Source organism: Loxodonta africana, chromosome 27 (genome assembly GCF_030014295.1).
Source record: "Loxodonta africana isolate mLoxAfr1 chromosome 27, mLoxAfr1.hap2, whole genome shotgun sequence".
Lineage (NCBI taxonomy): Eukaryota > Metazoa > Chordata > Mammalia > Proboscidea > Elephantidae > Loxodonta > Loxodonta africana.
This window is the reverse complement of record NC_087368.1, coordinates 35775752-35789513: the sequence shown is the minus strand read 5'-3', so window position 1 is coordinate 35789513 and position 13762 is coordinate 35775752. Positions and strand designations below refer to the sequence as shown.

At 45.8% G+C, this 13762-nt stretch overlaps 2 protein-coding genes across 14 annotated transcripts in view; one reads left to right on the top strand and one right to left on the bottom strand.

Annotated features, from left to right (window-relative positions):
- The window catches only part of LRRFIP2 (LRR binding FLII interacting protein 2), a 113306-nt gene extending 102149 nt beyond the window's left edge, over positions 1 to 11157 (top strand). For 6 of the 12 annotated variants that reach the window (XM_064277467.1, XM_064277466.1, XM_064277464.1 and 3 more), the window contains 7 exons: positions 53 to 154; positions 434 to 566; positions 2147 to 2196; positions 6757 to 6877; positions 8915 to 8994; positions 9557 to 9661; positions 10222 to 11157. In XM_064277467.1, the coding sequence (XP_064133537.1) occupies positions 53 to 154; positions 434 to 566; positions 2147 to 2196; positions 6757 to 6877; positions 8915 to 8994; positions 9557 to 9661; positions 10222 to 10332 (702 nt within the window). In that variant the 3' untranslated portion in view covers positions 10333 to 11157. The remainder of the gene's footprint in view (positions 1 to 52; positions 155 to 433; positions 567 to 2146; positions 2197 to 6756; positions 6878 to 8914; positions 8995 to 9556; positions 9662 to 10221) is intronic. The other 6 variants (XM_023554845.2, XM_003415706.4, XM_023554843.2 and 3 more) reach the window with 1 other exon arrangement.
- Positions 11158 to 11206: 49 nt separating this feature from the next.
- MLH1 (mutL homolog 1) overlaps positions 11207 to 13762 on the bottom strand; it is a 48377-nt gene continuing 45821 nt past the window's right edge. For both annotated transcript variants that reach the window (XM_064277460.1, XM_064277459.1), the window contains one exon: positions 11207 to 12900. In XM_064277460.1, the coding sequence (XP_064133530.1) occupies positions 12733 to 12900 (168 nt within the window). In that variant the 3' untranslated portion in view covers positions 11207 to 12732. The remainder of the gene's footprint in view (positions 12901 to 13762) is intronic.

The following is a 13762-nucleotide window of genomic DNA, read 5'->3' as shown; positions in this document are numbered from 1 at the left end:
ACCTGCTCTTTTTCTGTGCCATTCTTTCCCTTGCTTCCCTGCCTAAAACCAGGCTCTAGAGAAACAGAAAGAATACATTGCCTGCCTCAGGGATGAGCGTGATATGCTCAGAGAGGAGTTGGCTGAGCTGAAGGAGACGGTGAAGACAGGAGAGGTATGTCAGCACCAGACCAGCAGCGGATCAGGTCCTTCACTGCTTTACTCTGTCTGCCTTTCGTCCTGGTATCTTTCCTAGCCCGCATACAAACAGCAGTGTTCATCCCCTAATCCCGATTTGGCAGGTTTAAGCCATTTCCTCTGCAGAGTTATGTTCCATGTAACTAATTCCACCAGTTCTTAGCTGTGGCAAACGTGCATTGTTGCACAGCCACCCGAGAGAGCACACAGTTTCCACGTGGGCTGTTTTTTGTGATGGTGGTTTTTTTCCCCACAGAAACATGGCTTAGTTATAATCCCCAATGGCACTCCCAATGGAGATGTCAGTCATGAACCAGTGGCTGGAGCCATCACGGTTGTGTCTCAGGAAGCTGCCCAGGTCTTGGAGTCAGCAGGAGAAGGGCCACTAGGTAAGACACTGATTACTGTGTTGACTTTATTGGGCTTCCGGCTTACTCATTTCCGATCTTGGAAAACAAAAACAACACAGGGTATCTCTGAACCCGATCTAGATCTTTAATAGGAAGAAACCAGGGCACATTTTCTTTAGACGTTTCTGACCTTGCGAAATCAGCATCTGGGTCGTTGTAAGGCAGTATGCGTAGCTGTGAGGTCCCTGGGTGGAAGCACATGGGTACGTGCATGTTGCTTTTTCACTTATATGTAAACCTCAGTGAAGAGAGAGTCCAGCACCTTCACTGGAAAGCCGTGGGCTGGCAGGAGCCTTCCCAAGTATGTTTTAAGTTTCTTCTTTCCGGAGCATCTGGTTTTATGTTCTGCTACTTATCCCACAGTTCTGTAGCTTTCTGCCACTGCATTTCTCAAGGCAGGAAACAGATGACCAAGAAGATAGGCATCTGAGGGGTGTGGCTTCCAGAATAAGGCTCTGAGACCCTGAAGTCTAAGCCTCTTAAGTGTAACCTTTTGAGACTCTCTAAGAAACCCCACAGATGCCCATCCATTGCCTCCACTAAGAATCCTACCATAGAGGAAGAATAATGGCCTAGATACAGTATCACCAGGCTACTTTCATTTATTAAAAACGACCTTTCTTCTTTTCATATGGGTGTAGGTTTCCTAGAGGAGTGGGATGTAATGTAAGAGTGGGCAAGCTGAAAAACTTCTTAAAGTCAGTGCTGACCGTGACTAGTGTGTATGTGAAGAGAACTTTGATAAAGCAGAGGGTGCTGGGCAAGTGAGGGAGAAGATCCCGAGGGTGGAATGAGCTATCGGCCGCTCAGGGTGTTTCCTGCACCTGTTTGGAAGGTCCTGAGGGAACCAGAACTTACCTTTGACCCTGGCCCTGCTTGGTTGTGGGGCATGGCTGGACAGGGGTGAGCTATTTCTTTCACTGATCAGGGGTATCCTCTCAGCTCAGGGTGCCTATTTTAAGGCAGGCTTGGGAAAAGCAGCTCTCCCCACAGGCCACGAGTGAGCCCAATGACCCTGCTGCCAAGCCTCAGATTGGCCCTTGGCTGTCCACAGCTTCCTCCCCCACTGGCTTTGGTGGGACTCTCCTTTTTCCAGCTGTGTTCCTCTCTTTGCCTTCTTCCATCTGTCCCTCCCCGTCTCTTTCATACTCTCAACCTTGTTGTCTTTCCCATATTTTGTTCTCTCCTGCCAAGGCCTTAGCCTGTAGGAGCACTGTTGGAATTTGAGTTGTCTGTTTATTGGTGAAACCTTGCACATTTTTAAATCAAGGAAATGATCTCCTTGGTACTTCAGTTTATCTTTAAGTGGAAGATCACTGCGTTTGATGAGCAAATGTTATATTTGGTGCCCTGATAAATATCAGTTGTGTAGAAATACGTGTTGAATATATAAGTACCTTTCCGTAACACTTTTAAAGCTTTTATATCCTTTGATATTAAAAGCTGTAATTTAACAGATGAAGCTTTACTATTAATTATGAGTTTGAAGAATTATTTTTAATTGTATATAGTACTACATCATTACAAATTAAGTTTACAATCGTCTTAATTTATTTTAGATGTAAGGCTACGAAAACTTGCTGGAGAGAAGGAAGAACTACTATCACAGGTAAGGGCATTCTCTTCTTTGGAAGTTAACACTCATTGTAACTGGTGAAATTACATGGTGAAATGTTAGCAAATGAAAATGTCCACTAGAAAGGAATATGCTTATTTCAAACATCAGTAGTAAAATGAGATTAAATTTAGGATTAAATTTATCTGACTTAATAGAAGGATAAAAAGATGTCACAGTATGCCTCTTTGTTTCCTATTCCTTTAAACAATTTTAAAGGACACATAGCTGAAGGGGTCAAATAGTTTCTGCAAAGCTTGTTACGAAGCCAGCAGTCTCCTGCCCTGCCTCCTTCACCCCTGAGCATTTCAGTTCTTTCAGCTGATTCTTACGGAGGGTACTGTCCTTGTCTATCTCCATATAACGTGCTTATGTTGCTGCTTTTTGGTTTTTCTGTTTCAGACGTTCTCTTTTGACATCCCTCTGTGGAAGCGAGGGTTTAGCTCTCTTTCATCCCCTGTCCTTGCCACACATGGGCATATTCCTGTCCTCACCTCCCCCTAATAAAGCAGCAGTGGAATTCCAGTATTAGGACTCTGTAAATACTGTTCATAGTGGAGCCATGTAGTATTCTAGGATTGCCTTTCATTTTCTTCATAACTTTGTTTCCCCTAATGTTAGTATTGTGATTTTTGTTGTCATGTGCTTAGTTTTCTATGTATTTATTGCTAATTTAGCCGCAGGCTCTCCAAGAGTAGCTTAAATCCACTCTTAGTGTTTTCAGATGCATCAGGTATTCTTTCGGCTCCATCTTTTGAGTCTTGGAGCATTCTGATTTGCCCCATTCTGCACTAATACTCAGTCCTCAGTACAGATACATTATCTGGGGCTTCCTCTGCTGTGGCTTGGATTGGCTACCCTTTTTCCAGTGTCTCATGCCTTCTTATTTTCTCATTTTGGTACACCCTCAGTAACTTCCTAAGAAAAGGCATATGTGGGCTGTAAATTTTTCATGACTTTGCAGGCTTGAAAATATCTTTATTTTACCCTTTTACTTGATAGTTTGGCTGGGTATAGAATTCTGGGTTGGCAATCATTTTCCTTCATATTTTTTTAAAAGAAAATGCTTTGTTGTTCTCTGGCTTCCAGTATGGCTGTTGAGAATTCCGAGAACATTTTGATTTCTGATTGCTTGTATGTGACCCATTTTTTGCCTTGTATCACACTCTCTTTCTCCAGTGTGTTCTAAGATTTCATGATGATGTGGTTTGAAGTTTCTATGCCTGGTAGTGGGCCCTGTTAACTTTAGGAACTCCTGTTCTTCAGTTCTGGGAAAACTTCTTGAATTATTTTGTTATTGATTTTCTCCCTTCCTGTTTTCTGTGTTATCTCTTTCTGGAATTCCTATTTAGTCATTCAGCAAATGTTTGAGAGTCACTGCTAAATAAATACTGTTCTAGGCACTTGGGATAGATCAATAAATAAGTCAGGGGGAAGAATCCCTGCCCTAGTAGACTTTACATTGTAGTGAGAGGAGACCGAACAGTGAACAGTGTCATTATAACCCAATTACATGGTATATTAAAAGGCTTGTGTGAATGCCTTTAACGTCTGTGTTTCTCCAGCCACATTCAGCTCAATAGGTGCAGGTGTGGAGCGGGTCGAGAGTTAGACCTTACCAGACAAGTGTAGAGGGGCAAGGGAGGTGAGGGCGTGGGCTGTCGAGGAGTAGTTATGATGGACCTTTACCTTAAATGATAAAGAGAACGACATCCAGGGAAGCATTGAAGCACAGTGGGAAGAAGGGGAATCAGTGGGTCGGAGATGCCAGTGGCGTTGAAGGATGATTGCAGTCAGGGTCCAGAGAGAATGAGATGAAAAGATCAGGAACAGTGGTTAGGGAGAGGATATAATGGAATGAATTATCGAGGGGTTCTAGTTATCTAGTGAGATACAGTGTGTGAGTATGGGAGCAGGTGGCTGAGGGCGAGAATACTGAGATACCTGGAAGGGAGGTGTTCCAAAAACTGAGAGATCAGTTGTAGGAGAGAGCCTCAACTCGGATGTGGACTGAAATTGCCAAGAGTTAGGGAGTGTGGGTCAGGAGCTAAAATGGTGAAGAATGGCAACAGTAATGAGAAGCAAGAGGATACCTGTTCCATTTTCAGGCTCTGTGGTAGGAGGGCTAAGAAGGAAAAAAAACAGCCCCTACTTGTGAGGCTGCCCAGGAAGCAGGTTCTCCAGGGAGAGCAGTTTCCAGCAGAGCAAGAAAGTAATGGGAATGCTCCAAGGAGAGGTTAGAACGGAGGGGCTTTGCTGATGATAGACTGGTAATTCCACTCAGTGGACGTTTCAGGCATGGGGGGAGGAGAGGAGATGAAGATAAAGTAGGTACTGTACGAAGCCCTGTGGGGTGTACAAGAGTGCAGAAGAGGAAAGATGGATGTATGCAAGTATGGTGGGGCTAATGAGATTAGTCCCGGTTTGCTAAGGGCAGATAGCGATGGCAACCCTGTGGTGGGGTGGGGGTGTCTGTGTTTCACTCAGGCAGATAGTGATGGCAACCCTGTGGTAGGGGTTGGGGGTATCTAGGAGGCATGCAGTCAGTCCCAGTGCAGAGTTCACTCCCTCCCTGTTTGGAGAGCAGCAAGCTTAGTCTGGTGCTCTGCCTTGCCCTTCACCCCTGTTGATGGAGTTGAGGACAGTCAGGGAAGCCACCTGGAGCTCTGAGCATGCAGACTCCCTCTTGTCCTCTGATGATGGGGGTGAAGGAAGATGGGGAGGAATGGTCTCAGTCCCAGGGGAGGGCCCAGCTTGTAGGACAGGGGTAGATAGCTCTGAGTGTCTGGTGCTTCCTCCATCTATTGATAAAGAGTTGTAGACATTTGGGGAAACCCAGCCATCTCTTCATTTCTGATGGAGGGACCATTAGACTTCTGGGGCTGATGCTCTAACTTACTCTATCTGGTTTTTCCAGCTCTTTTTTGTCTCTCCTGCTCTGTTTTCTAAAAGAGTTCAACTTTATCTTCTAATACTTCCATTGAGTTTTTATTCTTGCAGCCATTTCAAGGATGTAAATATTTTCACTTGTCTTTGAGTATATTGATAGCCTGGGTGGACCGTTTTCTAGTTTCCTTCTGTCTGTAGAGCTTGTTCCCTTCAAGGTGCTCTTTCATATTTATTTGTTTGGTCTTCAGTTTAAGAGTGAGGTACCAAAAAGCTGATGGGAAACTCTGAGCATATGGGTAGAGCTTGTCCAAAGAAAGTTGTTGTGAAGGTTGATGTGGCTGGGTGTTTTGTTGGGAACAAAATGTGGGTATCTTGGTCTTTTACCTTAGCCTAGTTAGAATTCTAGAGACCGACCTTCCAGTCTCCTGCCTGAGGGTGCAGGCCTAGCTTTCTGCATTCTGGGAACTGAAGGTGTAAAGAGGACTGTTCACTATATCTCCCTGTTTCCCATATGGTATTCCTGCCCCCAAATAGGCCTAGTTTTTCCCGATCCAGAGTTCTTTTTATTTTTTTAATTTTCTGTATTTTGTAAATTTTAAACAGCTTTATTAGAGTATAACGGATATAGAATAAATGGAACATAAAGTGTATAATTTGATAAGATTTGACATACATAAACCATCACCACAATGAAGATGGTGAACATATCCATCGCTCCTCAGTGTTCCTTCTGTCCCTACCTGTGGCTCCAATCTGCTTTTCTTGTTATAGCTTGCATTTTCTGGAGTTGAATATAAATGGGTTCATACAGTCTGTGCTTTTTTTATATCTGACATCTTTCTCGGCATACTTGGACATTCAGTCAGGTTGTTGGCGCATGGCGACAGTTCTTTCCTTTCTCCTTCGCTGAGTCGTAATTCCGTTGTGTGGACGTGCCACAATTTGTTTATCCATTCTCTTGTTCACGGACCTTTGGGTTGTTTCCGGTATTTGCCTATTATCAGTAAAACCTGTATGGCCGTCCTTTGAGTGACATAAAGCTGGTTCACTATGCAGCCAAACTCAAAATATGTTTCCAGTTATTTTTATACCCCTAATTTTTTTTTAATGTTTTCTAAATAAGAATTCTAAACCTGTCTCTAAAAGAAAACAGAAAACATCCAACCGCCCATGGATTTTTCCGTTTTTAATAAAAGCAACAAAAAATATCCAAAAGATCTACCGTTCCACAAACATACAGAAATAATAAAGATGGCTGTTTTTAGTGGGGCAGCTGCCCCTGGGGCTTGCTCCTCTTGATATTTGTTTATAACTCTGTCTCTAGCACTTAGAACAGTGTGTATTCCATAGTTTAAAAAAAGACATTGCTCTCAGGCCAATTCCAACTCCTAGCACCCCTACAGCACCCCTGTAACAGCACCCCTGCAGGACAGAGGAAAACTGCCCCGTAGGGCTTCCAGGGAGTGGCTGGTGGATTTGAACGGCCAGCCTTTTGGTGAGCGGCTGAGTTTTAACCACTGCACCACCAGGGCTCCGTATTCCATAGTGGGCGCTTAGAACAGCTTCTGCCTGAATGAATGATTGATGTGGCTGACACGATGCAGATTTGCCTTTTCCACCCCTTCGGCCACGGCTCTTGCTGAGGAGCCTGTCTCTCCGTTTCAGGTTAGAAAGCTGAAGCTGCAGCTGGAGGAGGAGCAGCAGAAGTTCCCCCGGAGCAGCAGCACGGGGGGCGACCCAGCGGGACTGCAGAACGGCGCAGACTTGCAGCTCATTGAAATGCAGAGTAGGTACCCGGGGTGGGCAGCTCCAGTCTGCATCCATCCGGCTGTCCCGGGAGTGGGATCCTGAGCGGGCGAGGAGATCCGGGCAAGGAGCAGTGCAAGGGGAGAGGCTTCCGCCAGATTGTGTGCTTTACAGGATGAGGGTGAGGGCTGTTGCTCTTCCCTCTGCTGGGCAGAGCGGTTCCCAGGGTGCCTTTGATATCCCGACAACGTCCTTTTCCTCACCCACGTGTCATCTTTTATTATAAGCTCCCATGCATGTAGACTTTTAAAAATTGAATAGTGGCTTTTCTGATAAGCGATTTTAAAATCTTGGTTACTCATGGCTTTCCTCTCCTCAATACTCAGAATTAGGTTAAGCAGAAAAGACTCCTTGGCTTAAGCCTTATTAGTTTGAGGTGAGTATCATTTCCCCCGTTGGGTGTCAGTTAGGACCCTCCTGGCAGTCCGTGGTCAGTCTTTCTGTTCAGGGAACGTCATGTTGGTGTAGATGAAGAAAGGGGCTTGACAAGAGGCACGCTGACTAGTTAAGAGGCTCTGATGGTGATCCTGGCAGTGGAGAGCCTGAGCCAGCATGGTGCCCACCTGCCGTCTTAGCGAGAGGACGGGGTAGGCTTGGAATAGGTTGTTCTGAAGCAGTGAATTCAGGAGGAATCATATTGAGGGGCTGGGCTGGCATTTAGGCGAGTGCTCCCCAGGGTGGCTGGCATTACAGGGCTGGTGTAGCCAGAAGGCAGGGGTAAAGTACCCTGGCTGGTGCTGCAGAACCCAGGGAGCTGAGCGGGACCGTGGGAGGCTGGGCCTGCCTGGTAGAGACAAAAGCAGACAGCTGCCTTGGACCAGAAGGCCAGGGAAGGAGCGCAGTGACCTGGGGTTCTGATTTGGTTGAGACAAGGGATTTACACTGAAAACGGGAAGGAGTGAGTGGTTTGGAGAGCGAGAAGCAACAGCTCATTTTGATAAACAGCAGATTGCTGGGAATAAAAGCTAAAAATTAAGGTCATGAAGCTTCTGTTTGAGAGTCTGGGGACTGGAGTGGTGGTTTCACTACCAGGTGACTTTTGGGGAGATGGCTTTATAACGCTGTTACTTTTAGGGCGACAGTAACTATCATCCTGGTTACTCCTGCAGTGAAGATTCTATAGGTTGTTGTAACCTGGATCTTGTGGGAATTTGGAAAATTTTTTAATGAGGTCATTTGAATTTGGTTAGATTTGGTTTATCTCCTGCAAGGATTCTGGTTCCCACCTATAATCATTTCAGAAAGAGAGTTTTGTTAAATTTGGGTTGCTGGAGGGAATTTTTGTCTTCCCTGTAGTTTTAAAACTTGCCATTTTAAAAACTGACTTCTTAGGTCAGGTGTATTTAATGATATACATCTACCCAGAATACATGATTACAGTCTGTTACAGAGAAGCACTTACTGCAGCTTCATTCAGCAAAGGGTTAAGCATACACTGTGCACAGAGCACTTTACTAGGTCACGGGCTGGGTTCCCAGAGCCTAAGACCGTCCCTCTCCTTGTGCGTACACACACTGTTAGGAAAGCATGATAAATGTCGTGAAAGGAAGGAGAAGCTATGACTCAGTGAGGAGAGGCATGAGGAGGTGAAAAGTGAGCACCACCTTGAAGGTTAAGATGTTAAGTAAGAGAGCCAGTAGAAAGGGCACTTGAGGCATGGGTGAGTGGCGGGACCCCTGGAGGTGGAAGGTAAGGCTGGGTCAGGGGGACTGGAGGACCCTGTGTGGCATGGAGGTTCCGTGGGTCACAGGGCTACAGATTGGTGAGAGGAGCTGCGGCCACCCTGGTGGGTTCCTTCTCACGCTGTACCCCCATATTACAAGGGGTAAAGGGTGATCTGTGGTGCGTACGTGCGTTGGTGGTGTGTGCGCGCGTGCGTATGCGTCTGTGGCATGTGCACACGTCTCTGGTGTGTCGTCTAAGGCGTGCAGGCCCTCTCCTGTGCTGTGGAGGCCATTGCTGCCTGACGGCTCACGCCTCCTTCAGAGGGGTAATTCATTATCCTCTTCTGTTCTAGGAGATGCCAATAGACAAATTAGTGAATACAAATTTAAGCTTTCAAAAGCAGAACAGGATATAACCACCCTGGAGCAAAGTGTAAGTACTCTGATTTGGTACCAAGTGATTATTGGAACACATCTGCTTCCTGCATATGAGTGGTAGCCCCATGAGTGCCTGGGCTTCTGCAAGCTGTCTGTGCAGCGGGCTCACTAGAAATGCCAGCAAACACCTTTGAGGGTGCTTTGGCCTTTTGTTTTTTGTAAACACATGGGAAACTGTAGCTGTATTTCTCTCTTTAGTAGGTAAATCAAGAAGATGGCAGTTTTATAACAAAATCCCTCATTGTACATTTCAAAAAAAACTCTAGAAATGTTTCCATCAAGTGAGTCTCCTACGACGTTACTTTGGCATTTAAGCAATACAGTCACCGTAAAACCTAATGTGGGAAATGGCCCTGTCATGACTCTGCAGCTGTCATTTTCTCTGGGGACCTTTCCTGATTTATAAATAGCAGTTGGTTCTGAGAGGGCCTATGACTCACCCTAGGGGACTTGGGTTAGATTACTGGGAATTTGTAATAACGTTGTATTTCCATCTTGGTACAAGAGTGGTGGTTCCCGGTGCCCAGAACCAGAGGGCTGTGTTCTTGTGTTTACAGATTGGCCGGCTGGAGGGACAGGTGCTGAGGTATAAAACTGCTGCTGAGAACGCTGAAAAAGTTGAAGATGAACTGAAAGCTGACAAGAGAAAGCTACAACGAGAGGTACTTGCTTGTTGTAATGGGCTTTCTGGAATACATTCCTAAAAAGAAACAATCCTTTGGAAGTAAATTCTCTGTGTGAGGAATTTAACACAGGTTTCATCTTAAGGAAACAATGGTGCAGTCACTCGCACTCTTACCTGTTGATTTTTGAACGGTGCGATGACCGCCATTTACTTTTATGTTTCGGTCAGTTAGACCTCTGTATATCTTTCCTGTGATTTGAGCAAATACTCCCCAGCATTATCGTTTAACACTTCTAAACCAAAAACCAAACCCACTGCCATCAAGTTGATTCCGATTCCTGGTGACCCTCTAGGACAGAGTTGAACTGCCCTGTAGGTTTCCAAGGAGTCCTTGGTGGATTCCAACTGCCGACCTTTTGGTTAGCAGCCTGAGCTCTTAACCACTGTGCCACCAGGGCTCCTTAACACCGCTAGCAGACTGAAAAACAATTAGGCTGTCACAGTCTGCTGGGCTGCCATTTCCCAGCAAGCTGAAAACCCGGTGGCACTGTGCTTTGTTTCGGATCACGCGGAATGACTGAGCCCTTCTGTCTGCAGCTACGGACAGCGCTGGACAAGATGGAAGAGATGGAGATGACCAACAACCACCTGGCCAAGCGGCTGGAGAAGATGAAGGCCAATCGGACGGCACTTCTGGCCCAGCAGTAGGGAGGCCGCTGTGTGACCCGGTGCTGCTCCTGCGGCCCCTGCCCAGAGGGACTGACTTTTTGTCCATTGACACAAACCCCTTCCAGTACTGTTGAGTTCAGCCAGCAACCTAGCCACCTTTGTATTTTATAATTTATGAGAGAATGAAACTGGTTGGAATCTTCACGAATGAACACTTTGGATTTTTTGCTTGTAGTTTGATTCTAGACTAAGAACTGGTCCGTGCTGTTTTTATTTTGTTTCTATAATTTTAGAGTCACGTTTACTCACCATTTCCCCCAGCTGCCTCAGTGACGGGGCACTCGGAGGCCTTGGCCTGCTTCTGCAGGACAGCGACTGAGTGCTCGGTGGTACTTGCCGGAGACGCCAGAAAACACAAGTGCCTTCTCCCGCTGCAGTCCTGACTTCAGTGACCTCCAGGGGTCAGAAGACATTTACCCTCAGTATCAGACAGCGTTTATATTTTAGCGAGGAAGCAAGCTCACGGGTGGGGAATGTATGTTTCACTCAAATTTATGTTTGGAGGGAAAAGCCTTTTTTGTAAAATATTTAAATTTATATAAGAAAATGTTAGAAAAAAGATATGGGGAGTATATATATGACTTATTGCATGGGGTAGGCAAAGTCCAAGGCCTAACACTCTTAGAGAAAGAGTAGGCTCCTTCAATATTAACTGTGCTGTACTTCGTAAAGTATTTCATCTGCTGCTTATTTGTGGAAATAAATAATGAAACCTCAGAGAAGCCCGGGGTGGGGGGAGGTAGGCAGGCAGGCAGGTGGGAAATCTGCCTGGAGACTATTAAACACACCCTTTTGCTGACCACAGCTGGCTCCTGCCGCCTTCATTCCGTTCCAGGAGCCTCGGAACAAACCATGGAGCCACATCGCTCCCTCTCCCTGTTCTCAAAGATCGACCATGTGGTATATAGAGGGTTTTCTCTCTAAGAACTTCAGTTCTGTCTTTCTTTCAAGGGACCCAATTCAAGTGGTTTTGTCATTGAGTGCAGCCACCCTTCAGGATTTCAGATTCTCTTCTGTACTCAGAATCAAGACGGCTTTAGGGAAATGATCACTGTATCCTTTAAAGTGTCTACACAGAGAAAATACTGGGGAAAATAGGATGACTCAAGGCCACGTAAGATAAACTAGACTTGAAACTAAACAATAAAGTTAACTCAAAAGTGAATAAAATCTCTAATAATTTTTCCCTTCATTCAGTTAGGCCTTTCTTTTTAAAATATGGAGACCTGTCTTCTGAACTGAGATGACTTCCTGTAAGTTTTCTTTCTAGAAGTAGCAACAGTTGGGTGGGTGGATGTGAGGGGAATACTCTGAAAAGCAGATTTATCCTAGAATCCCACACCTGGATCCAACACACTGCGTGGTTCAGCTCTTGAGGCCCTGGAAGCTCCTCTTTCTCCTCCCCACCCACGGTCACTCAGCCTGCAGCCTTCCAGGCTCGTGGACTGTCACTTCTGAGACACCCTGTTCTACTTTCTGTCACTTCTGTTAGAACCTGGTCTTACCCTTCTGTGGCACAACAAACACGTCTCTTCCACAGGGACACGTTTCTAAGTGACGTGGCCTCACTTCTTTATAGCTTAAGAGTTTTCTATTCTTTTCTAACGAGCTTTCTTCATTGAATCTATTAATTCCACAGGCTTATTCCTCCCCTGTGCTAACGCCATATTTCTGTTAACGCAGGCTATTGTTAAGGTAGCTTATCCTGACACAGTTGGTTTGCGTCTTATGTCATACTTCAGAGGAGATCACCTAGAAACTTCTTCATCTTAAGCCGGTAGTATTCATAGCCATTAACAACTTTACTTTAAAATTTACATTAACTTTAAAATCTCACAGCCAATTACAGACTGGGTAAGGACTATTTTCTTACATTAAAAATAGAAATCTTTTTTTTTTTTCCATTAAGAATGAGCTAATTAATTAGCTTTGGTTACTGGAGTTACTGATTATAAACCCAAGTTTCTCGATTGTCTATGCACCTGAACTTACATGATAAACCATTACCACCTGGTATCACAAAATCACCAACCGAGGCAACGGAATCAGGACAGGATCCAGGACATCTTCACGGCCTTTGTAGAATTCTTAAAGTAGTTGCACAACACCTTGTTAGGCGCCTGGGGGGATTTCCAGCTGTTCTTAGGATTCTTCAATAAAGTGCACATTAGGTGAAAATCAGCCTAGAAAAACTTTCAGGTGTAATGAAATCAAGTATCTACGAAACATATTAGGACACATTTGAGAATTTATTTACAATCCACCATGGGTGAAGGTGTGTAACTAGTAAGACAGCAAACTTGAGTCTTCAACCTTAAGTCCTACCAGTGTCGGAAACAAAAGAGCCCCCGACACTCCACAGGCCGTAAGTCACCCCTTTTAGCACCTCTCAAAGACTCTGTATAGATCAGGCAGGTTAGCAAGCTGCAGGATATTCCCATCTTCTGTGAAATGTTTAGGAGGCAGGAGGTGTGAGCGGAAGGCTTTATAGACGACGTGCTCCACAGTCCACTTCCAGGGCTTTGCAGCAGAGCCAGGCACTTCACTCTGGAAAACACACATTAGGTATCGCGAGCCTCCAGGTCCAAGTGCCTAAAGCCGGCCTATCCACAGCCCAGCGTACACAGCTTCCTGGCCGGCGTCCACTGGGCCTGGAACACCTTGGTGTGTCTAAGGCTCGTGAACAGGCCTCTCTAGGCCAGCCCCGCAGGGGTCCCGTGGGCACAGAACACAAGAAATGAGGTTTTTCAGATGGAAAAGAGGCCACTACTCTTAGGGGGCTTTCCGCCAATGGAACCCTAGTTTCCATTCAGGTAGGTGTGTGTATCACAGCAGGATCTAACGTGATGTCTGATCCTTGGATGTCTGGATGGCAACGGGGGGCAGTACATCCCTAATTCACCACTAAAGCTGCGTCTTAAGGTAGCCCTGCTACCCAAAAAGCTCCATGGGCGAGAAATGGAAATAACAGGAGTGTTTTGCTCCACCTTCCTCTCCTACCTCCAAGCCTTAGCTGTCCCCCCTACAAGAAAAAAATTCCTTTTCATCTGTCTTTCCTTGAGGTGAATTTTTCCAATCGCATGGTGAATGCGGCCTTCACTGGGGTGAGGGATTCCCTGGGGACGTTGGGCACTGGGGCCGAACCTGCTCCACCACCTGCGGGCTCTGAGCCTGAGTGTGTTAGCTGCCCCTCAGCTTCCTACCTACAAAAAAAGGATGCCTTTTAACCTGAGTGACAGAGCCATCAGCGAGGCTCACACAGGTAAAGGGCTGTCCTTCGATGCCTGCACAAACTCCTGCACATCCCCAGTAAATAACTGCTGACTGAACAGCACTGTCCTTTGAGTAGAAAAAGTCACACCAAAACAGGTAAACCGAGGCCCTTTCTGTGTCAGGCTGGCCTTGGCAC